This window comes from Corvus brachyrhynchos, unplaced genomic scaffold, assembly GCF_000691975.1.
Source record: "Corvus brachyrhynchos isolate BGI_N302 unplaced genomic scaffold, ASM69197v1 scaffold115, whole genome shotgun sequence".
Taxonomy (NCBI): domain Eukaryota; kingdom Metazoa; phylum Chordata; class Aves; order Passeriformes; family Corvidae; genus Corvus; species Corvus brachyrhynchos.
Genome location: NW_008239553.1, coordinates 16,803,115 through 16,828,101, shown reverse-complemented (window position 1 = coordinate 16,828,101; position 24,987 = coordinate 16,803,115). Strand labels below are relative to the sequence as shown.

At 38.1% G+C, this 24,987-nt stretch overlaps 1 protein-coding gene across 1 annotated transcript; it reads right to left on the bottom strand.

The window, feature by feature from the left end:
- Window positions 1-19,891: 19,891 nt before the first annotated feature.
- On the bottom strand, window positions 19,892-24,619 carry ACTC1 (actin, alpha, cardiac muscle 1). The gene is made up of 6 exons (XM_008639558.2): window positions 24,427-24,619; window positions 23,124-23,448; window positions 22,305-22,466; window positions 22,001-22,192; window positions 20,579-20,760; window positions 19,892-20,220 (listed from the first exon to the last, which is right to left on the bottom strand). The coding sequence occupies exons 1-6, from the start codon at window positions 24,553-24,555 to the stop codon at window positions 20,077-20,079; spliced, it is 1,134 nt and encodes a 377-aa protein (XP_008637780.1). The 5' UTR covers window positions 24,556-24,619; the 3' UTR covers window positions 19,892-20,076.
- Between the last annotated feature and the right edge of the window lie 368 nt (window positions 24,620-24,987).

Genomic DNA, 24,987 nt, shown 5'->3' with positions numbered 1-24,987 from the left:
GTGTGACACCGTGGCCCGCCCAGCCACGGGCGCCTGCCCGGGGGTCTCCAGGGGTTGCTGGGCTTTGCCTCTCTCCTAGAGATCAAAACAGCGGTCTCCAACAGAAGTGACCTTACTTGTTAGAGCTGCTAACCCTTGGAAGATACTTGACTCCAAATTGCATCTTTATTCTCCCCTGATCACAGTTATAAGAATCACTGAAAAGAAATAAAGCTCATATATAGCCATTTCAGAGAATTCTGAGAGTAAGGTTGTATCTATGCTAGAAAAGACACCAAATCTTCACACAAAGCATCTCTAAACAGTAAAAGAAAAAAGTATCTTGAATAAACCCCTGCAATATAATCAGTCCACATATTTTATTCTCATAAACAACTGTGTTTAAAACAGTTTTTTTTCATTTTACAGATACCCTTACAGACTGTACCTGAAACATCACCAAACATTTCCACACAAAACATTGGTACCAATTGGAATTGACTTCCCCAGTGAAACAGTGTAAAATTTATTCTTGTATTCTGTATATTTACAAAAAAAACAGGTAAACCTTCACACCTGTTCAACTAATCTCATTAAAGAACAACGTCAGAAAAATTCCTGTCAGTTTTATCATAATATTCCTACCATCAAACTCAGTAAAATCAAATTCTTTCTGAAGCAGAGCTGCACAGGCCATAGTAAACAGTGTAGTCTTTTTTTTTTTTTTTCTTTGCAGCTCTCTCATGAGCCAATTCCATTTCATATTAAAGATGTTAAGTGTTTTCTGAATAAATGGAACCATGCTTCATCTGTGCAAGAAGGCATCTGTATGCTTTAGACACCCCAAGGTTTGCTGTTCCTTCATTTGGACTATGCAGATGGACTCTGCTTCACGTGATACTGGGTCACTTGACTGACTGAATTAGGAAAGTGTCAAACAAGAGAGGATCAATGAATACCTCTGCACAGAAATTTGAAGATTTTTATTCTCTCTCAGTCAAGGGTCTTTGGCTTTTTGTATATAGTTTCTAAAAATTGCTGCTGCAACAACACCAAAGCTATAAAGAAGTTAGAGTTTGGTTTGTTTTGTTTTAAAAGGACTGTGGTATCTATCCAGCTACCCTGACAACTGAGTGTCTCATATAGATTGAAATCTGTTTAGAGATGGATCTGAAAAAGAGAGAAATCAAAGCAGTAAGGGAAGGAGTAATGCCTATGTAGAAGGAGAGAGGGCGGGGAATATGCTAAGAAGCTAATGATGATAATCCTATTTAGCACACCAAACAGAGGGAAAACCCATGATTGAAGTTACTGAAGAGAGATGATTTTGGTTCATAGATAAATGACAGAATGTCTACAAAGGAAAGCTGTTCCCTGGTACTGGGATAGAAAACCCATTTATCTGAGCTTTTAGGACCCTTAAATGCAAAGGAATTACATTCTGATCATATCAAACACTGGTCTACAAATTAACAGTTAGTCAGTGTTTGTGAAATATCATATTGTCAGTGAAATATCATAAATGAATGCTGCAAACATATAAACATTGTTATTACATTGTTTTGGTTTAATTATGGTTTAAAGTTAAATTCTTTCAGAGCTTTTTTTACAGGAGTTGCATCTCATTCTGGAATACCTGACTGCTCCTTTTTTAGCATACACCACCCCGCAACCATATTCAGATGCAGGATACTTGGCCTTCCTCTTAAGAAAGCTTACAAGACTTCAGACCTTGGTGAGTTTGGAAAACAAAAAATTCAGTGAGAGTCTCTTTCACAAGGCCAACATTCATGTAAAGTGGCTATAAAATTCAAAGGAAGTTGTTATATCTTGAATTTACATGTATGATTTCTGAAGCTATGAATTTCTGTCCTTAATCTGAGGCCTGTCTTGCTGTCAAAATAGAGGTAATAAGAATCAACATGATGTTCTCTGAATGTTTAACACAACAGTGAAAGGTGTATGAACAATGCGATTGACTGCATTTCCATTATCCTCTATGTGAGTAACGGCAACCTGGGGATTTATCTGACAAATTGTCTAAATCACAAAGTGCTCAGACTATGTATAGTCATGACTGTAAGTTGCAGAGGTAAGAAGATTTTCAGCTTCTAAAGGTTCATCTCAGTTTTTACACCATTCCCCTGAACGCTTCAGCCTATGGTAAAGCCAGGACTTGCAGAGCAGCAGGCTGCCAAGGATGCTGTGGATGTGTATTGCACAGTGTATATATTCAGATTAGAAAACCATGACTACATTTAATTCACAAACATTCAGGATTATCAAAGCTTCATATCTCCTAGTTTACAAAGAACCATTTCCAGATGAAGCAGCAGTAACAGTTTGCAACAGGGCCAGGCCTGTCTTGTTCAATATTTTTATCAGTTGCATAGAAAGGAAATAAAATCAGCTTGCTATTCCACACACCAGCTTTTGGGTGGTAGGGTGTATTTTTGTTCCTCTTGCTTTGCAGCCAAAGAGAATGAGTATTCATTCAGTTCAAATTCAGTATAAACTCTGTCATACCTAACAGGATCTCAAACAAGCTTTACAAAAAGAAAATTCAGTCTGCATGTGTTCAAAGATCCCAGTGCAGCGATATTAATTTCTGAGCAATAATATAGACTAAGTTGATCTTGGATTAGGTCTGAAGAATGAGACTGTATGTGTCCTCAGTTTGAAGCCAAACTGAGGTTAGTCTGTCTGTAAGAAGCTGTAGGCCAGATTCTCTCTAAGAAATCCAGCCCTTTTGCCCTGATCTGGTTTTGTAAAGGGTCCGGAGAGCAATCAAATCTTGCAGGATGCACATTCATCCAGGATGGAGCAGAACAGACTGAGAGCAGAGCTGACACATTTGGCTTGTCTGTCAGACCCCCTGCAACCTGGATGTGGATAACATGACTGGGGCAGGATGTGGTAGCCACATGGCCCGTGCTGTGATACAGTGTGTTAACAGCCTTATTCCCCTCCTTCGTTGCTTTCTCTGCTGAGGTTTACTAATGTAAAAACACAATACAGCTCTGATAAGAGCCTTCTGCACTTACTGCCTCCTTTTAAATTTATACATTCATCCTAAATTTATTCCAAATATTTTACCTTAAAATAGATCGAATCAATTATTAATATTATCCCAACAATCTTCAATGCAATTTTTTGCAGCTGTTTGCAGTGGATCCATCATTACAGCAAAGGAACATATGTCATGTTTATATTCTAAAATTGCATGGCAAATGATTGTATTTCATTGTTATATTGTAAACTACTGTTTCCACCAACTGTAGCAAACTAGAAGCAAAGAAAGAGCTTTAAATTAAAAAAATATAGGCTATTAATAAAGAAAACAATGGGGTTTTCTTTCAGAAGTTTTTGTGAAAAGTCATGTTGCCCTATATCTGTATAATATGTAATGTGACTGCACTTTCTAACTAGTGTCACAAAAGAGAGATCTTTCAGCAGTGCTTTAATAAAACATTAGAACGTTCTTTGGAAGACTGATATGATAAATACTTCGTTTCTGATAGTATTTGGTGTAGTCCATGAAATCTAAGTCATTAGCTACTAAACTGAAAATGCCTTTTTAAGACCTCTCATAGCCATCTGCTATGCTCTGTTTTCAGTTGGTGCCATGTGTGTATTAATGAAATGATTGCATCAGATTAAATCTTTTATTCATAAAATCATCTAGGTCATCTGCTTCTACCTACACTTTCTCTCTCAATAAAATGTGCATTTGTGTGTACGTTCCCTCCCCATTGTATGAGTACAATTCTAGCTGCAGTTAGCTGCCGTGTGTAGATCTTGATAAAAAATCCCTCTCTGTGTCTTTTTCTCAAATGAATTTCCCTCAAAAGGCAACTCTAGTATATCACAGCGGAGAAAGTGAATTTTTTCTGCAGTTTTAAAAGTAATGACTTCCCAAAAGGTACAAGATTTGGATGTACTAATGACCTCAGTCTTTCGCGAGAGAAAGCAACATTTCAAGAATACTCATTTTGCTGCCAAGAAATGGGTAGGACACTTTGCCCATCCTGTCAACAGTGTTTGTGTCAAAGCTGTCAATGGCAGGCACTTGTGGGGTCCTTGTTGTGAGCATGGAATAGAGACTGCATTTATATGCTTCATGCTTGATAGTAGCAGTGTCAAGCACACAGAATTCAGGGCTTCCTGTACTGCAGGAACAGACAAAACACTCAGTTAACCTAATAATCGAATTAAGACTCTATTATGCATCAGAGGTTCCTATCTATAAATGAAGATTGCTATAAATGAAAAGTCGTTCAGGAAAACAATGTATGTAATCAGTGAAGAAGGAATAAATCTGTGAATAGTCATGAACTTTGAAGTGAGGGTTCATAAGTCATGTTGAAGTTCCATAACTATTCTTGCAAAGGGTGGGGGGCTACCATAAGAAATATTCACAATGGGGGCAGGTACTAAATAAATATACCACAGTCTTCTGAACTAAGGTAATTTAAAAAATCAAAATGTAACTGCTTTACCTAGAAAACAAATTTTAAGTATTATACTTTTCTAGTTACAGAATATTTTATTTCCTGACAGAAAAAATCACCGAAGTTTTATGGGGCTCTTGTAAGGTGTCCGCAGGGACCTTTCAGTGCACAAATTAACAGATCAAATCAATTTCCGAGGAAATAATTTAGCTCTATATACTGAATTAAAATTGCATTTACTTCTGGCAGGTTTACAGCTCCTAATGCAGCAGCACTTGAACTTCTTGCAAACTCTGATTTATTTGCAGACAGGCTGCAGCCAAGGGAAGGAAAATATTATTGAAACAAATACTTATGAATTGACAGGCTCTGCAAAGATATACAAAAGAAGTAAAATATTCTAGTGACCAGATCATCTGCTGCCAGTCTATTGAGTTTCCCTTCCGACCCTCACCAATCTCAAAAAAGCACTCACATTGTGCTAAATCATCCAAACATCCATTAATGCAATTTCATGGATTATGATGGCTTAAGTGTAAATTTGTGACCTAATCTTATGTGCCTTTCAATTTCAGCTTTCTTTGAGTTTTCATATACACTGATGAAAGAGCCTTTCAAAAATAACTTGGACAGAAAAGAGTATGAAGGATTCCACTATAAACAGATTTAGTACACATTTTAAGGATGCAAAAAATATCTACATACTGATATATTTAATTCAATATGGGAGTGAAATTTTTTCACCATTGAACAAATGATTTTATTCCTTGAGTCTATTCTTTCAAAGATACTTATTTCAAAATATATGTAACCCAATATAACTGATTAGGGCATTGTGCTAAAATACCAGCCGATTATACAGCCAGCATGCCAGAGCAAATGCAGAGTATTGTGAGACTCAGTTTGGCAAACCCTATTTTTTGCTTTTCCATCAAAATTTCCATCAAATTTTTATCAGAAGAAATATAATTAAATTAAATAGTAATAATACCTTTTAAAAAATTTATATTATATCATAATATCTTCATCATGTGGTAGTAAATTTTCATTGTACTAATGGCAATTCCCACTGGCTTTAGATGAGCCAGAATTTAAAAACCTTGAAGATATTATTTACACCAGAATATTTTAAAATTTCCTATGGCAGAATATGAATTATGAAAAAGTTGTGAATGCTTCAGAATACCCAGAGCAACAAAAAAATAAGATCCAGTAATAAGAAAAGAGTCAGCTATAATGGAACTCCTGCCAGCATTTTGATCCGTCTCCTATTCCATACCAAAAAAGAAAATAAACTGTGAGAAATCATGCTTCAGTATTTCAGTATGAATGCATTACATCAAGCACCTTTTTCAGTGCTACTGCTTATCTCTGCCCTGTCTACATTTGTCTTCAACCAAAGGCTGAATCTCTGTGCTCCCAGCTGCTTTCAGTTCAGTGACGTGACTTACTGCAGAGTTCTTTTCCTTTGTTTTGATTGCTACACCACCATATGTCTTCAGTATTCCTGGTGCCCCTCACTCCTGTTGTCTCCCTCCCCATCTCACCAGCCACAGAAGGGAATTCACATTACATTAAAGCTTCCCTTCAGAAGCCAGGCTGAAACAATCTCTTGAAATAACTAGGGCAGTCAAGTGATTGACTTGAAAGTAAAGTATGTCAGTGAACAGGAGTGAAAAAGCAGGAGCTCAGTAAGAAATGCAGAGGGTTTTTAATCCTTCTGTGATTCAAAGATTCTGCAGTTGTAATAAAAATTCGTGAAATATATTTTTTATTAATTCTATACAGACACATGAGGTATAAATGCATACAAGCCATATTCATGGGTGCACGGATGTTTGTATTAAAGCATGTGTGTCCTGGCTGGGGAGTCCTATGCAGTGAGACAGAAGCTGTTGAGGGACAAGGTGGATCAAGTCAGGATGCAGAGCTGAAAGCCATCCAGCTGGATTTGGACATCACTTAACAAGAGAAATGGCCAGCACACTACCCCTACTCTGAGACATGGATGGTAGCAAGTGTTCTGTGGGGGTGGCTGGACCAATTGGCAGAGCAGAGGTAAACGTTCTGGGCTACTGAATTTTGGCAAAACATCACTGTCCAGGTAGAGAAGCTTGCTGTAAAAGTACATCATGAGATGCTCATGTACCCCGGAGTCAGGCTACTGAAGAACACCACAATGGACAGGTGGATTGGGCTGCCAAGATTAAAGTGTTTCAGGTGGATCTGGACTGACAACAAAAGGGTGAATTATTTCTGGCTTGGTGGGCCCATGACACCTCAGGTCATCAGGGAAGATATGCAACATCCAGATGGGCTCATGACTGAGTGTGCTAGTTTGAAAACAAACTAGTGGGAGACACCAAGTCAGAATAACAATTTAATAGGGAAATAAAAAGAGGGGGAAAAAAAAAAAAAAAAAAACAATAAAAGCAGATAACACTGGGTTAAACTGACAGAGTTATGATACAACCTGGCACCCTGTTAGTCAGGGTGGTGGTGGCAGTCTGGTAGAATGGTGGCTGCAGTCCTCCCAAAGTGGTGATCCTGTAGAAACAAAGGGTCTGCTCCTCCTCAGAAGGTCCAGTGGTAGCTGTGTAGCTCTTGTCCTCTGGAAATCCAGTGGAAAGGCATTACCTCTGGTGGTCAGAGTCCCAGATTATATCCACGATGGGATGCTTGGTTCCTCCCTCTGGGTGGAGCATCTCACAATGGGGTGATGAGTCATGAGGCCAAGTGTTGATTAGGCTCATTAACAGAAGATGGTCCGGAGGGAGTTATCTCTGAGTCAGGCGGCAGGACAATGATGGGCAATTAACAGAAAGATAGTCTGGGAGGAGGAGGCAAGGAAACACTGCCCCACCTGATTTCAACAGCTCCTGAGGATGGTAATAGAATACACTGCAACTCAGGACACTGAGGAGTGGACTTAACCATAGAAAATATCTCATAGGTTATCTGTAACTGTGAAATATGCACTGCAATCAATCAGGCCAAGTGGGTGGGCATCACCCTGTTGTGTGGGGGCTAATGGTCAAAATAAGCATGGGGAGGCCTGGCAGATTGTTCACATCACCCTTCCCTGAGCCTGCCAAGGCAAGTGCTGTGTGCTGACCATGGTGGAAGCAACCACGGGATGGTTGGAGACCTATTCTGTGCCACATGCTACTGCCTGAAATACCATCCTGGGCCTTGAAAAGCAAGTCCTGTGGAGGCATGCTACCCCTGAGAGAATAGAGCTGGATAATGGGACTCATTTTCGAAATAACCTCATAGACATTAGACACCTGTGCCAGAGAGTATGGTATTGACTGGATGTGTCATATTCTCTGCCATACAGCAGCCTCTGGGAAAACTGAATGGTACATTGGACTGTTACAAACCACACTGAAAGCAGTGGGCGGTGGGACCTTCAAATCTTGAGATTTACATTGTAGTGAAGGCCACCTGGTTAATTATCACTAGAGGCTCCACCATTCGTGCTGGCCCTGGTCAGTCAGAACATGCTTACCACAGAAGGGGATAAAGTCCCCCATACTGCATATGAGGAATGTGTTAGGGAAGACAGTTTGGATTAAGCAAAGGCAAACCCACCCATAGGAATTCTCTATGAATCCTCTCCTGTAAGATTACTGAAATGAGTTAAAAGGGTTCTGTGGGGAAAATATATTTAAATTCCACAAGATTTAAGATTTTGTCCCAGGTAAGATTCCAGGCAAAATCTATTGAATTTTGACTTGCAGTGCCATTAGTACATATGGATCAAGAGTATATAGTCATGGGTTTGAGAAAAGAATCTGACACATTTTGTGGAGCTCATGAAATATTTTTTAAAAAATTATTTTCAAATTAATGTAAGTTTATAAATATTCTGTACTGCCAGTTTTTTTAGTCTAGAATCTTTAATCTAGTATATAGAGCTATGCACTTGTACTGGAAATTACCAATTCCTAGAGCCAGAACACTTTCCCAGACCCATCCCAATCATGCACATCTGAAATTTCACAGGTGGTGATTTAAACTGGCATTTTTGTGAGTTCCACAACTGTTACTAACAAACAGCATCTGCTCAGTGCTGTGCAACATGCTTTGTTTTCATAACACCATTTGTTAATCTTTCCTAAAGAAAAAGATTTCCAGGATGAGTACTTCATTAATTTTTTGTAATGTTTCCATTTCAAAATGGGGCAAAATCAAATTCAGAATATTGATTTCTTTTATTTCACAGCAAATTGAATGGTTACCTAAAGATTTTGTGAAAATTTTCATGTTCTGAAATATTCTACTCATAACTATATTTTTCAGAATCTATTAGAGATGATTTACTTTCAACAGTATTGCAGGAATCTGTGACACAACAAGAGAAAAAGAAAAATTCAATCATTCACAAAACATTGTGGGACAGCTGCAAACGTGTATGATTTATTTCTGTGTTTTTAAGAAAAAGACAAATCAGCATTATGTGTAATGTTGCTATAATATTGGGAGTTACAGTTTCTTTTTCTAGATGACAGTGAAACGCACATAATTTCTTGCATAGGTTAGAGTTGCTCAAGGGCTGCACTGATTTGTGTACATCCTGTGCAAATCTGTCCTCATTTGAATCAGGTATTTACTTGGCATTTTAGATTTAAAAATTCTGCTCTGCTGTGTTTGCAACCCCTTTCACACTTTCCTGTAAAAACATGAGGATTGTTTTCCTCTGATAAACTTAACCAAACTATCATTGATTTATAGGGAAGAAAAAAAAAAAAAAAAAGAAAATTTGTCGTGGTACCTTGCTCCGTGATTTCGTTAACCTAAATCTATGTTCTATGAGTGGGAAACAGCATGGAGAGATGAATCTTCCATTACTCTATCAATTCCCAGGATCTGTGGCCTGGGGTGGGCAGGCTGGCTCACTCTACCAGTAGCACCAAGCATCTGTTTGAGTCATCCCTGGGTATGTTTCCCACTTGTGCTTGCCCAGCTCTACACCTTGCTGAGGATCAAGGGAAGCTGAAGAACTACACTACACACCTCTTGTGTAGCTAAACACCTAACCAGAACCTGAACCACAGAGTCTTTAAAATATTTATCAGTTGAACTTCAAAGGCTTCAGCGGAGTGTAAACGTCATATATTTATATTTACATGCAGACGGGTAAATATTTTATATCGTAAACATTTTTACCAGCTATTGATTTTTACCAGTTACTAAGATGTATTGCCAACATTACATCAAGTTTTATCTATGTTTTCTGGGTTTTTTTCAGGTTTTGAAGCATGTCTTACATCTGTATGTGTCTGTGTGTCCCTACCTGCCAGAACACAATAAAAGAAATAAAATAATTATATTTTCGTCAATAACCCTTTACAGAATATCTCCATTTCACCCACAAATTCCACATGACAGAGTCACTCAGACTGTATTCAAGCACATAAGGGGGTCATACCTCCTAACATGGGACAGTAACTCTCCCTTTCCCCATCCTGATTTACTGCACAGAGGCATGGTGAAACACATACTTCCTGGTGGAAACTTCTAAGAATGAATCCGTGAAGGACTTGTTGCATCCCAGAGGCTTCCTTTTGCCTAAAAAGAAAAAATCAAAAAGCCAGAAGGACCAGAGGACTCCTAAGCTTTAGATTCAATAAGGATTTTTGCATGCTTAAAATAGATGAAAATTACACGAAGAGAACTTAGAGATGGGAGTTTCAAGATGTCATGGTGAGATGTAGCTCCCCAGTGTTTTCTAAAAACCAACCCTCTCCTGATCTTAAAAAGTATAAATCAGTTGTTTTCCAGCCCTGGTTTCACTGTATAAGTATATCCATCCTACAGTTTTAGTGGACAAAATCCAGGCGAGGGGATTCAAGTATTTTCTGATAAACACTTAAAGGCTTCATCTGTTTAAAACATATTTCAATCAATAAAAAAAAAGGGATAAATTATTGATATAATTTTTTCATTAGGGTTTTTTGTTACATTTCATAATTTTATCCATTTCCTTGGCCTGAAGGATCAGCCTTGGGACAGAAACTGTGTTACAAAGGGAAAAGGCTCACAGGAATGCTAGTGCAAAGGGGAAGGGAAAAAAATGACAGCCAATCCCACAGGGCTTTAATAAATATTTGTGAAGCATATTTAGTTTAATTACACCAACTAGTTATCAAAGTCCAGAATCATGCTATCTGAAATGTCAGTGCAAACTGTTCCTTGGGTTTGAAGGCACAATGCACAGCAAAAATAAATGTGTGAAATCCAAATATGACTGCCACGAAAACAAACAAGGCATGAGAGAAAACATGAGCTCAAAGATAGATCAATTAATCCAAAGAACACCAACTAGACAGGTGGATGAGTCATACACACAGTGTAGGCAGAGCTCCTGTTGAATGGAAAATACAACTTAACACAGCATGTTTCACTCTGAAACACGATGAGGCCAACAAGATTGACTAAATTGGGTGGCAAGCCTCCTTCCTGCACCGTGATCAGAGAAACATCCTCAAACAGGGAGCAGGGTCTGAGTTTCCCCTTTTGAAAAGTCGCTCTTATGATCAGCCCTTCTCAATAATGTGATTTTCTTCAGTTTTTAAGAAGACTGGGGAGGGAAGGATGGGGAAAGTATAGTGTAAAGACATTGATTTTGACATCATAAATAAGATGTTATGTTTTCACTGGGAGGGTTGGTCAGTGAAATGTATCAAGTGTATATATCAAAATAATTAAATTAAAGGTATGCATGCACTGGAGATTTACAGCATGGGAAGAAAAAACCACATGTTTGGAAAATATCCATACCCTCACCTACTTTATGCAGCCCTACTAGTATCAACAGCATCAAAACAAGAGCAGTGTTTAAATTTATCTGACCTGAGATTTTGGCCCTACTATCTTTTTTTTAATGGACCTAAGAATACAGTGCAGCCATTTCTTTCTGCATTTAAGTTATATCTGAAGTTCTAATCCTCCAAAAAAATACTTACTGAATCAAAATACATTCCAGTCTTAAAGAGATTTTTTAAAAGGTCAGCTTACCTATGATTCAACTTACCTATGAATGTAAATTTTAAATTATTACCTCCTTTGCTCTCAGCAGGCAATGTGAATGTTGTGGTTGTGGGAAAGACTGGGGAATTTGGAAGAGAATAGCAAATTCATGTGAAGAGCTCATGTCATGAACTAACAGCAGGAGTGGCTTGTGACACACAGGTCTTGTTGATAGCCTGGGAATTTCATTATACACTCTTCAGTGCCATCTGCTGTAACCAGATGCATTCAAAAACTTAAGCGATAATCAAATAGCCAGTCTCAATAGCTGCATGGCAGGGAAATTATCTAACTCTAGGCTTAGGTCTGTCCTACAAGGGTAGACTCCCATTAAGGAATCAAACACACGTCATTGCCAAAGATGAAGAACTTGGTCACAACTATGGACACATTCTTTCAACGTTTTGCCTCACTTTCTTAAGCTGTAGCAAAATACCCTTTACAGAATTTACACCTGTGAGAATTGTTGCTTTAGCACCACAGCACCTCCTCCAGCCAAGAAAGGACAGAACTGCACCTGCTGCTACGACTTGAGAGCAGCTGTCCATTTCATGCTCACCCTGTGAACGTGGGAAAGAGAAGTCAAGAAACAATATCTTCCAAGATACAAATTGGATTTGGGTGCCTAGACTCCATAAACCTTAAGACAATGGCAAAGCCTTTATCTCCTCTACCACCAACCATTAAAGCTGCTTTGTTAGGTGAAGAAAATATAGCTCTGTTAAGTACTACTTTATCTTAATGTCTTTTCTGCAGTTATTGCAAAAAAAATAATGGTGACTTTTGTGTGTTTCTTAGAGCAAGTGTACAGTGTGATTGATTATATCAATTCTGTCCTTCAAGATTTAGACAGAGCTCTAGAGCTCAGAGTCCTAGAGAACAACATTCTGCTGAAGTCATTTTTTTCCAACAGGAATTCCACAGTTGTTCATCACAGATTACATGATGTATTTTCCAATAGAACATCTCATAAAATTCATGTACTGTCATGTACATTTTGTCTGTGTGAATGATATGCCATAGCATCATCAGATCATAAAGGTTTAAAAAGACCTCCAAGGTCATAGAATCCAACCTTTGCCCAAATACCACCACTAAACTATAACACTAAGTGCTACTCCATGATCTGGTTTTTGTTAGCTTTAGGACACTTAAACTTTGATGGGGACTCCATTGTTCTGGAGGCTACAGACAGATACACTGAAAAATTTCCTATTCAAAAAGCCTTTTAGTCTAAATAGTCAAGATAAAGGAAAATAAAAGCATAACAAACATTTTTTTTTACTTTTTCATACTGAGAAATTCCAGCCAGTAGCACCTGCAACACATTTCCAGAATGGAGAGCGCTGTAGGTTTAACAAAGAACCACCAGCAGATTGTTGGGTTTTGCATAGCAGTATTTATCTGTTCTGTGGTATTTGTGGCATTCTCTATACTTAGATTGGCAAATGCCACAAATTCCATGATAAATTTAAACACTGTGAGTGATAAATGTCAAGCTTTTAATAGCACCCACTGTCCCTCTGTCACCACATGACCCTATTAGGAGATTGCACAATCACTCTCTCTGAATAATTTCTTATACAAGAAATAGCCTTACAGCATTTTCAATGTCAATATATTAACTTTGTATAAGCAATGGAACCCTTTGTATATCTCTTGCAGAAAGAGGAGCCTGCAGGATACTTACTATTCCTGATGATTTCATATGCTTTTTATTTACAAAAAGAAGGTCAGAATGTAGTTTCTTATTTCTGTTAGGTGCCAGTATGATGGATAGAATTCATGATCTTAGCTGAAATGTAATGGCAGAAAAAGTTTAATGACAACAGATGACAATATGTTTCATCAGAAGTAAAAGTCTGCAAAACTGTTGCTGCAGCCATTAAAACACAGAATGTAACACCAGATATTGCATACATTTTCTCTGGGCATTTTTTATACTTTCAGCAGTATATGATGTATTCAGGTTACATCTGAAAATCTTATCTCTGTGGCACTTTTTGGCTGTCGGTTGTAAGAAGGAAAGAGTATTTCACATTGTCACTAAAAACACTTCAGTTCTGATCTCAAAATTCTGGCATTCTGAGGTTTTTCTATGAGCACAAAACTAAATCAGGAATTAACTTCTGTCTTAGGAACAAGGCTACAAAATATTCACAGTTTTGTCTTACTAAAATATCTCTGTGATGTTTCTGACCAGAAATATTTTCCTTTCCAACTTCAGCTATACTAATTCTCCAGTGAGGAGTACTCATTTGCTGTATGGTACAGATGGAGTCTCTGAAACTAGTTACCAAGTCAGGGATCCTCTTCCATTTCAAAGTTAAAGAGAAGGCTTAGGGAAAATATCTATATGCATATACATGCACAAATATGTATGAATATATTTCTGTGTGCATGTGTTTGTGTATATATATATGTGTGTATATTATTACAGCAAAAAGTTTGGAGAATCCAGAAATAAAGGTAAGAAAGAAAATATCACCATCAATAGCATAGTAACTCATTTTCCTATGTACAGTGAAGATAACAATTTCATGCAAGTCTCTTTCAAATTCCCTTCAATTTAACTGCCAAAATGTATGGGCAAAAGATCAAAAACTACTGCATTTCTGCAGTTTGTCTGGTTGCCATACAGAGCTGAGCTGCACAAGAGAGCTCGAATTAAATTAAAAATAAATCTGAAATTATTTCCACACCAGTATGACTAGTAAGGCCTAAGATCATTTTTGTAAATTACTGCATCACATATTAAAGGTTCTAGTTTTTACAATACAGTGTATTACAAGTTAAAGGTATATCTGGGCATTTTGTAGTATCTGACAACAGATTGTGACATTTAGTAAGCCATACATTAAATAGCTACTACATATTCATCCCTGCAAATACATTTTGCTTTTTAAATATGGATCAAAAAATGATCAAGCATTTGTAAGAATAAACCCAGAGATAGTATTTTTCACATTTCTGCATATACAAAAAGGCTGTTTTCTAGGAGACCAGTGCTTTAATGATGAAGGAAACAATATAGTAATGAATTCAAAACCAATGTTGAATTAGTAACTTGACAGGCTAATGACATTAATTTCAATAACCAGTTACTCAAATTGTCAAACTAAAACATTAGATAATGAAGCCACAAGTTTAGTACAAGAAAAATGTCTGCTGGTTAACCAGACAGTAGTAGAAGACTGGGAAGGAGATGATTCCTTTTAACCTTTTACCCAAAGTAAAATTACAGATACAGAATGGCCTTGATTTAATTGGTGGAAAACGACGTTTCCTTGTAGGTGGTGTTTCTTGACAAGCAAGGATCACTCAGTTTAGGTGCTAAATTCATGACATAATTCACGCTAAAGAAGTAGTTTGTTTTTTTTTTTCTTTTGACTTGTTCAATGGTTTGTCTTTAAAATCTGCTGAGATTTCTATTTCTGAAAGAATTCTCCCCTCTGACTTATCAGAGAATCAGAGCATTGTAAACACACATATACACACAGACCCAAAGTAGACAATTTTCTTGTTTAAGGTAATGATTCTTATTCTCTTTAGGTTTGGGGTTCGGTTTGGTTTGGTTTGTTTTTTTAATATAAAATAGCAATGGTTTTTGAAGATATAAGTCTGTGTCTTGAAAATAGTTTATATAATCAAAATAAAAAATAAATAAGAAATAATGTGAAATTTAGTGTCAGAACTCATCTATTACATAAACCTGAGGATATGGCTTGTAGTCCCTACATTTTGATTCTTTCCTTGATAGCAGCTACTGTAAAATCACTGTGCTTCTGGATGCCGTGGAAGATGTCCCCACAACTACTGGCCCAGTAATCTGTGCCTCCCAGACCCTTTCCTTCCCTGAAGGCAGTCAGCTACACTTTCCATGTTTGCTTTCTCAGCTGAGGCAGCCACAACCGGCTACAGAGAGCTGCAGGAGGGGGATACACGTGCGGCAGGAGTTGCTGTGCTGCTGCATTTCCACTCTCTCTAGAAGAGCTGGAGTTGGAGGCCCTCTCTAACATTCAGGAGCTCCTCAATTTCCCTTTGAGCGTCACCTTGTTTCAAAAGCATATCCAGAAGGCAAAATGTAACTCCTAAGGCATTTGGGACCTTGGAAAGAAAGCTCAAGTAGTCCTCATTACCATTGACAATGATAATGTCAATGATAATCTTAATCACCCTTTCTGGTGATCTAAACCTGCAGGGCTTAGAGACTCAGAACTAACTAATCTTTAAGCTCTTTCTTACTGCTTTGTTACCTTCATCTTGTTTGGTACCTTCCCAGACTTATTGTATCATTTACATGTTACATGTCAATGCAGCTTTATGCTATGCCTCACCCACTTTTTTCTCTGTATGAACATACATACATACTCCTAGTTAAAAATGTTTCTAAAATACAATTCATACAATGCTACAAGAGCATACTACCCTGTATTTGGTAGACAACATATATACTGTATTTTGTGAATTCTACCTTTATGACGAAATATAAAACTGCCACCAGGTGTATCAACTTGTGCTAATGCCTACTATATTAATTTCATCCAATATTATTCACACAGGACAGCCTAATAATAAATTAAATCCATCCTTTAATTATATAGCAGCATTATAACATTTTTTCAATAATTAACATTTCTGTATGCTGACTTTCTATGTTTCAGCAATTGTAGCCATCCTCAGGAGAAAAAGCAAAGGTAATTGGTAGTATATTAACTGCCTGAATTGCTTCGTTCTGAAGTGTAACAAGTGAGATTTACTAATAAATTTTATAATATTTTATTCTTTTTCTTGTGTCTTGATAGTCACAGAGACTTCTGTTGCAGGTTGCTTCAGGGTAGGACAGGGTTCAGCTGTTATTGGAAGCAAGCATCAATTTCTGCTCAGGCCTCGTATACATTTATCCAACCAGAAGGTTTTTATCTATTTTTTTTTTTTTTTAGTGTTAGTATTGTAGATTAATCTGACTGTCACATATATTTAGAGTCATCTAATGTTTTCTAAGTATAAAACCCTCTCATTCTATATTTTAAAAATTATCACTCTACAGTATTCAAGCTAAAAATTTTCCTATTAGTGATTTGCCTCAGGCTGACTTTCTTAAGGCTTTAGATAAAACAGCCTTTTAAGAGAAGATTAGTGCAAAGTAGACAACTCTATCAAATTTGTGACTCTACCACCAGTTTTTTAAGTAACCTTTAAGCACAAACAAATGAGTTCTGAAACATCTCCTTATTTCCTGTCAAAAAAAAAAAAAAAAAATCTTTTAAACCAGAATCACAGTACTTTCAGATCCTTAGCACATACTTCATATAGATATTAAAAGTATTGTGTTTTGATCATAATTCTCAATACTCCTCAAATGCTTGTCAATCTACAAGGAAAGTTTTCTGTGAGGGTCAGCCAGCAGTGGTAATACCTCAATGCCCTTGAGTCAAAAGCATAAGTACTGGGCAGTGTTGTTCTGGCTGCCAGGACAGGCAATAAGATTTTGTCTCAACTCTTACTGATGTATGTCAGTATTTCTTAATACTATTTAGCCCTTCTTACTGAATAAAGCTTCTTTATGTAGCTTAAAAATCACGTCAGACTGCCTTCCACAATATTCCTTCCTCTCCACTGTACATACAGAGCAGTAAGGAGCTGCAAAGTCAAATAACAGGACACCCTTCAGTGTGGCAGACAGACCTTTTGCCACATATTCACACTGCTTTTCAAAATGCGTGTGTTGAATCTGTAATTTGGCTAAACATTAATTTTCATTCTTCCATTGAAAGGGCATCTCATCAAAAGCAGTGAAGGTTAGCTGGGTTCCTTTAGTCTTCAAATTAATGTCATTGTCTTCATTAGCTGAGGTGTTTCAGAGGTGAAGACTGTTGATCACAACAGGATTTGGGTGCAGATATTTTTTAATCTACCTTTTTCAAGGAATATTCAAAATAGTTTTACCTGTCATATAGGTGCTCTGCAGTTAGTTTCTGCATCCCACTCCACCATCTTAATTTTGCATGCAAAATGTATAACACATTAAGTCTTGTAAAATGTAAACAGAAGGTAAAGTTTAACAGTGGCCTCTCTTACCAGTATTTTGAATCCTAGATCATGTGATTTAACATTCAAATTTGTCTCAATCAAATTATATCTAGTTTTTGTCTCCAGAAATTGTTATTATAATTCCCATATAATTGAATTACTAGTTTTCACTGCATTGAGTGGGAATACATAATTTCCAATGGCCAAATCTGGGACTATTGTACTAAAAATTAATGCCTCTGGAAAACCACTGTAAGACGAGGAAAAGGGTAAGGCATTGATAATTTTTTAGTCCTGTCCTACCTATATGCAAGCACATAACTATTTTGTACAATCCTTGCTGCTCATATCCATATCAACAAACTGTGAATTACAAACCCCAAAATGCCTGTGGAAGGAATTTTTCCATCAGTCAGGCAGCCAGTGGCTTCCTTCAATTCCCTGCTCCTGCCCACATGCTCAGTGGTGAACCCCTGATCAGAGCTGGGAATGTGGTACCAACTGTTGCCTGCCGTTCCTGACCCATCAGTCAGAGCCAGTCAAGGCAGGCATCCACAGGGGCTGACTTAGCATGCCCTTTGCATACTTGCTTAACATTTTAAGCTCCGATTAGTTGCAATTTATGTCCAGTTTCACCCTATTAATTCACACTAATACCTGAGATAACCTTTCTGCCCAGCCAAATCTTTCAAATTAGCAAGCAAGACAAGTAAAAAAAGTGCAATAGTTCTGAACAACGATACGCAAAAGTCATTGGCAAACATCTGTGTTGGTCAGACACCTGGAAGAGTTCCCATGTTTTCAAGATATACAAAATTTCTCCATGGTATGAACTTCAGAATAATTACTGTCTGTGGGAACCTTCTGGAGAACAGTGGAGGCTGTTGACTTTCCCTTAACAGATTCACAGGTTAATAAATTTGTATTTTATTGTGAAAAAGCCTATTTGCAGCAACATTTCAGTAATACTGCACTATTAGAATGAGTATTTCATATTTACGTTTAAATTTTCATGCTTTTAAAATTTCATTTTTATGTTTGCCTAAAATATTTAAATGCATGTCCAAATAGTAAAATGTTTTAAATGTCATATTTATGTTTAAATTTTTTTATATTTGACAATTCCACCCAACTTCTCTGCCCAACCCCAAAAATATCTAGAAATATTTCAATATTTCAATTGCAAGGGGATAGTAGGAAATTACAGCACTCCCCCAGTAAAATGTCTTCTAATGATAAGTAAATTGGAGACAAACACTAAATATATCTTCATATTTTCAAAGGGTAAAATTGGTTCTGTATAATCACAGATCACACCTAATGACTACTTTTAATGCCTTTCAAGAAAATAAGAGCTAAGAAGAACAGAAAGTTTCCCGATAAATGTGTAAAATATTTTTTTTAATTAGCATTGGATTATAAAATTAGCATAAAATCTTATCTTTTCAAACAGGTGAGATGACAGCTAACTACATACATACACAGCTTGCTATATGCACTGGTTTCTTAAATCAAATTTAGGCATGTTCCAGTCTGTACATAGTTCAAACTGTAACACCGATTGGTTCCATTTTATGAAAATGTCCCAGATTGTTCTGTACTTCCTTTTTTTTTTTTGGGAAAAAAAAAAATCAAAGAGCCCAGTTTTAAGAAGTCTTGGTGAGGAACACAAATGCCCGTGGAGACTGTGCAATTTATGACTAGTATCTGGGTCAAATAGCAAGAAAGGACAGCAGAGATTAAGGATTAAAAATTGCCTAAGACATATGAATGATGATGTGAAAGTAATTGTGATTTTAATAATTGTATGTTTATACAGCAAAAGTTTGATTCTTGTGCATTAGTACAATAAAGACTTCACTTCCTTATCTCTGGCTTTGAAGAGATAGGGGAAGATGAGTAGGCTGTCAGTTTTAATTAATGTTTTGTCATAAATATTTATAGCTGACAGAAAACAATTGTATGACTCTTTAGGACAGAGATAATTATTTATAAATCTCATTCTAAATGTATTAACGTAATTCTTTCACAGAAGCTTTGGCTTTCAATAAATGAATATTAAAATGTCTGGGTTACAATAAATGCAAAAGAAGAATCTTTCTAAACTGACTATGAGAGGTTTCCTTTCACTTGTTCCACTTAACTGGGTCTACCCTCAAGGTTTTTTCTTTATTAGCCTTGAAATATATTGCTTCTTTTGTTTCAAGTTTCAAAATTAAAACTATAAAGTGTAAATTCTTACTAATAGAACACCATGACCTAACATGCCTACATCAGTTAGGACATGGATGCAATAAAAGTATTCATAGGTTTCATGGGAGTTTCAAAACCCTAGGGGTTTAGTCTCATTTTTTTGGACCAAAAAATACTTAAAATGAAACAAAAGACAATAATTTGTAGGTTGCAAGTCCCAGATCTCGTTTATTTATAAAGCAATAAATATTAGAAGCACAAATAAATTGCACGGGTGTGTAAACAAACTGTACAATGACTGAAGAGTTCGGGAAGGTTTGCCAGAAGACTCCAAGAAGCATACTGTCCTCATCCTGAGTGGGAAGTAAATTGAGGGGGGAAGTGCTTAGAAGCACTTGCGGTGTACAATGGATGGACCAGCTTCATCATACTCCTGTTTGCTGATCCACATTTGCTGGAAGGTGGACAGAGATGCTAGAATGGAGCCACCAATCCAGACAGAGTACTTGCGTTCAGGAGGGGCAATGATCTAGGATAAAGAAAAGCAAAAAATCTTCATTTCTGAACAACGAATCCGTATCATCAATGCTCATAGTCAATCAAACCACTAGGTATTTCTTTAAGCAAGTAAAGAACTTTTCTATAACAGTACTGATCTTCAGCAGCTCTTACAACACATGTAATATATTAAAAAATCTGTAATCATATTTTCTTCTTTTCTAACACTTGATTCTAACCAACATAATTATTCTGATCAAATGGAATTTCTGCTCATTTGTCCATCAGCTGTTGATCTCATTTTGAGTTGTTCCTATATCCCAGTTTAATGAAGTACACATTGTCCCCATCTTTATCCACATTTTATAACACAGAGTCAAATTCCTTACCTTGATCTTCATAGTGCTAGGAGCAAGAGCGGTGATTTCTTTCTGCATGCGATCAGCAATGCCAGGGTACATTGTTGTACCACCTGAGAGGACGTTGTTAGCGTAGAGGTCCTTACGGATATCAATATCACACTTCATGATACTGTTGTAGGTAGTTTCATGGATACCAGCAGATTCCATACCTTGAGAAAAAAAAAAAGACAGTAGGCCAGTAAATTATACAAGGGTTCTTCATGAGACAAAACTGTGGCATTTCTCCTCATCATTAATATAAACTTCTATGGCCTTTTTCTCGTAAAAATAATTACTGATTATAAAGTGTTACAGAAAAATATAAAAAAATAGAATTACAAAACTAACTTAGAAAATTAACATTATTTGTCAGAAAAGGTAACAATCATAATGCATGTGCAAAGGCAAGAGACCCAAAATATACAGTGAGAGAACAAGTAGACATGCAAGATAAACTCATTTAGTATATGGCAATGGAGGAAGGGTATCTAAACAGAAAACATGAGTATTGGTTTATGTCAGTCTCACTAAAAGCATTAGTGGAATATAGTAAAGACAGCAATGAAGACAACACAAATAGCTAAAGTAGAAATAAAGAAGACAATAGTAACTTCTTCTTCAGTCAACTCAAAATTCAGTCTATTCTATTCAGAATCATCAAGGCAAGACATAACCACGACATGGAATAAGATATTAGTACTTGATGAGAAGAAAAAAGAAACAAGAAGCAAGTGTTTGTAGGTTGCATTCCAATTCATTAATTTTAACAGGTGCTGCCTGAAAGGGCTGACACTGGATCCACGGTAAGATGTCAGCTGATGAACAACTGCATGTTTTGCCTGGGATTTAAGAGTATAAACATTTGCTGTACCCGTCAGCTGCATGCATAACCAGCAAAGCCTACCATCTCGACCATGGTAATGTTTAATTACAGTGCATATAAATATACACACACCTTCACTCCATGTCCTTCTCCTCTCTGACACTTTACTTCTTCATGGAAATAGATACTGTTTCGAGTGTAAGTGCAAATACAGCACTGAAAGCTATTCTTGCCATCAGTGACACAGAATTATAAAATGTCTTGAGCTGGAAGGGACCCATACAGATCATGGAGTCCAACTCCTTAATGATGATATTATAACTGTATGTTTTATCATGAAAAATTTGTGACCCTAAAACTTGATCTAAAACTTGCAACAAGAGCCCAAAACTCAGCTAATTACCAGATTGAGCTCACATCAAGCCCACCTTACAGGAACCAAAGCATCTAAATCATTATTTATTCATGTCTGATTTTGTGCCAAATTTAGCAGGAAGCAGGAAGAGGAGCAGGGCACCTTCCAAACCAATCACCTTCTGATTCATTCATACCTCCTACAGAAAGGAGAATTTCCTGGGAACACTTACCAATAAAGGATGGCTGGAATAAGGTTTCAGGGCAGCGGAAACGTTCGTTACCAATTGTGATCACCTGACCATCGGGCAATTCATAGCTCTTTTCCAGAGAGGAGGAAGAGGCAGCAGTGGCCATTTCATTCTCAAAGTCCAGTGCAACATAGCACAGTTTCTCTTTGATATCACGAACAATCTCACGTTCAGCTGTAGATATAGGAGAATCAAATCAAGCTTTGGATAAGCACAATACTAGAGAAGATGATCAGCCAAGAGATACACAAGGATTTTCACAGTAGGGAAAAGCTGAAGGACTGACCTGTTGTCACAAAGGAGTAGCCACGCTCCGTGAGGATCTTCATGAGGTAGTCAGTCAGATCCCTGCCAGCCAGGTCCAGACGCATGATAGCATGAGGCAAGGCATAGCCTTCATAAATAGGTACATTGTGGGTGACACCATCTCCAGAATCAAGAACAATACCTGGGAGACAAATGTCAGAGAGCAGCTGGAATTACCTAGCAAATGATTAGAGTCCTTAGACACAGGAGGTATCAAGAAAAACAGCAAAATAAAGGATTTTTCAGGCAGTATAAAGAAGATTAATTCTTTTTCAGTCACAAAGATCTTTCTAGTTCTTTCTGCCTTTGCTTGCCTGGGCATTCTTGTTTGGTGTGAATTTTTGCACAGAACAGTTGTTCCATTAATATTTTAAGCTAATCCATAAGAGCAGTCTTCCACTGCTACTACACTGACCAATAAGAATATTTGCAACAGTGACTGTCTTGATCTAATAACGGGCGTCTTTTGGTCCAGTTTAAACCCTTAAACTGGTGTAACACTTTTGCAACTGCAGTAACCCTACAGGAATGTCTCCTCATTTGGGCCACAACAAGCAGTGGCAGAGTCAGCTCCATGGTGCCTCTCCAAAAGCAATGCAGATAGTCTATGGAAAGAGCACTGTGGGCCTATTTCATACTGGCTTTTATGCTACTCTTATTGTTAATTGCTAAAAACTAAAAATACCTATTTTTCTGTAAATTTGAATGAGTTATGGTGTGTTTTCCTATTTGGAATGGGAAGGAAGGAGAGTTTCTGAAAGGAAATAGAATCTAAATGGTGTTTATTTGTTTATTTTACCTGTTGTACGGCCAGAGGCATACAGGGACAGCACAGCCTGGATTGCCACATACATAGCAGGCACGTTGAAGGTCTCAAACATTATCTGGGTCATCTTTTCACGGTTAGCTTTAGGGTTCAAGGGGGCTTCTGTGAGCAAAGTAGGGTGTTCCTCAGGGGCCACACGGAGTTCATTGTAGAAAGTGTGGTGCCAGATCTTTTCCATATCATCCCAGTTGGTGATGATGCCGTGTTCAATTGGATATTTCAAAGTAAGGATACCTCTTTTGCTCTGAGCTTCATCACCCACGTAGGAATCTTTCTGACCCATACCAACCATAACACCCTAAGAGAAGAAAACACAGAAGAGAATTATTTGAGGAAGGCAATATCACAGAGCCCAAAAAACCACATCTCAGACAACTGGCATGAAGCAGTGTCAGGGGAGGTTCAGGTGGATATTAGAAAAAGGTTCTTCACCCAGAGGGTGGTTGGGAACTGGAACAGGCTCCCCAGCGAAGTGGTCACAGCACTGGGTCTGACCGAGTTCAAGAAGTGCTTGGACAATGCTCTCAGGCACATGGTGTGACTCCCAGGGCTGTCCCATGCAGGGCCAGGAACTGGACTTTGACAATCCTTGTTGGTCCCTTCCAAGCCAGGATATTCTATGATTCTGCAATTCTAACTGTCTTATTTTCAGGAAAGGTGCAAGCAGTCGCACCCCAGAAAGGCTATTTGGGAAAATAAATTCAACATTTTTAAAATATTAAGTCAACAGAATTTGAGGTGTTCTCATAAAATCTTTTTTCCTTCCATCAGATGAATGGATTTTTCCCCATTTATAATACACCTCTTATTTTCAGTTGCTTCTTTCAAAAATTTGACTGAAAGTAAACTGCACAATGTCACAAGCAGGAAAAGGAGTTTGTAAACAGGAAGATACAGAGGGAAATTAGCATTCTAGTGAAGGAAGATACTCCATATTACTACGCAGCCTCAGCAGTAATTTATCAAGGATAAAAAAAATTGCAAATGTTTTAATTAAAAAAAAAAAAAAAGAAAAAGAAAAAAAAAAAGAAAGGCATTATGAACTTTATGAACTTTTTCCCAAAGAAATTGTAGGAGAAAAAGGAGGCATGGGACAGCCAAACAGGGAAGTTAAGGAAACACTGGCCAGACCTGGGAATGTATCATCAGTACTATCACAAGAGGTGAGCAGACGAGAGGGCGGGGTATTTAGTACAGGGCAGAAGAAGTGATGGAAGGGGAAAGTGGAGGCGACGCCCAGAGAGAGTGGGATGCTCTGTCCTGCCTCGGTATTTACCTGGTGCCTCGGGCGACCGACGATGGACGGGAAAACGGCCCTGGGGGCATCGTCTCCGGCAAAGCCCGCCTTGACCAGCCCCGAGCCATTGTCGCACACCAGTGCGGTGGTTTCCTCGTCGTCACACATCTTCGGAAGGAAGCTCAAACCTGGAAAACAGCACGGTGGCACGCTCAGAGCCCCGCGGGCAGCCCCTCCGCGCCCTCCCTCTCGCCATCCCGGAGGGCACTGCCGGCGCGGATTGCTGCGGCGGGAGCGGGAAATTTGAGTCGTCCCGGGAGGATGCTCCGCGACTCGTGGGCAGGGCTCTAAACGGGACCCGTCACCCGCTTTCTTCTCCCCGCTTTAAAAGCCGCCCCAGCTTGCAGGACGCTCAATTAGGGCGTCATTAGCGGATCCCTCGGGCCGCGGGCCGAAAAGGGAGGGAAAGCTTTTTAAATCGCAGAGATCTGTCCCGCCCAGAGCGCTTCGCGGGCGGCGAAGGCCGATGCAGCGCGGGGCGCGGCCGGGGCCGGGCGGTATCCCCGGCGGAAACAGCGCTCAGCCGGGAGCTGCACGGCC

Excerpts from the sequence above, each read along its gene's own strand:
- ACTC1 (XM_008639558.2), bottom strand. The coding sequence starts at position 24,555 with ATGTGTGACGACGAGGAAACCACCGCACTGGTGTGCGACAATGGCTCG. Across the intron at positions 20,761-22,000 it reads ATTCCAGCCATCCTTTATTG|GTATGGAATCTGCTGGTATC; the intron begins GTAAGTGTTCCC and ends TTTTTTCTCAAG. Across the intron at positions 20,221-20,578 it reads CTAGCACTATGAAGATCAAG|ATCATTGCCCCTCCTGAACG; the intron begins GTAAGGAATTTG and ends TCTTTATCCTAG.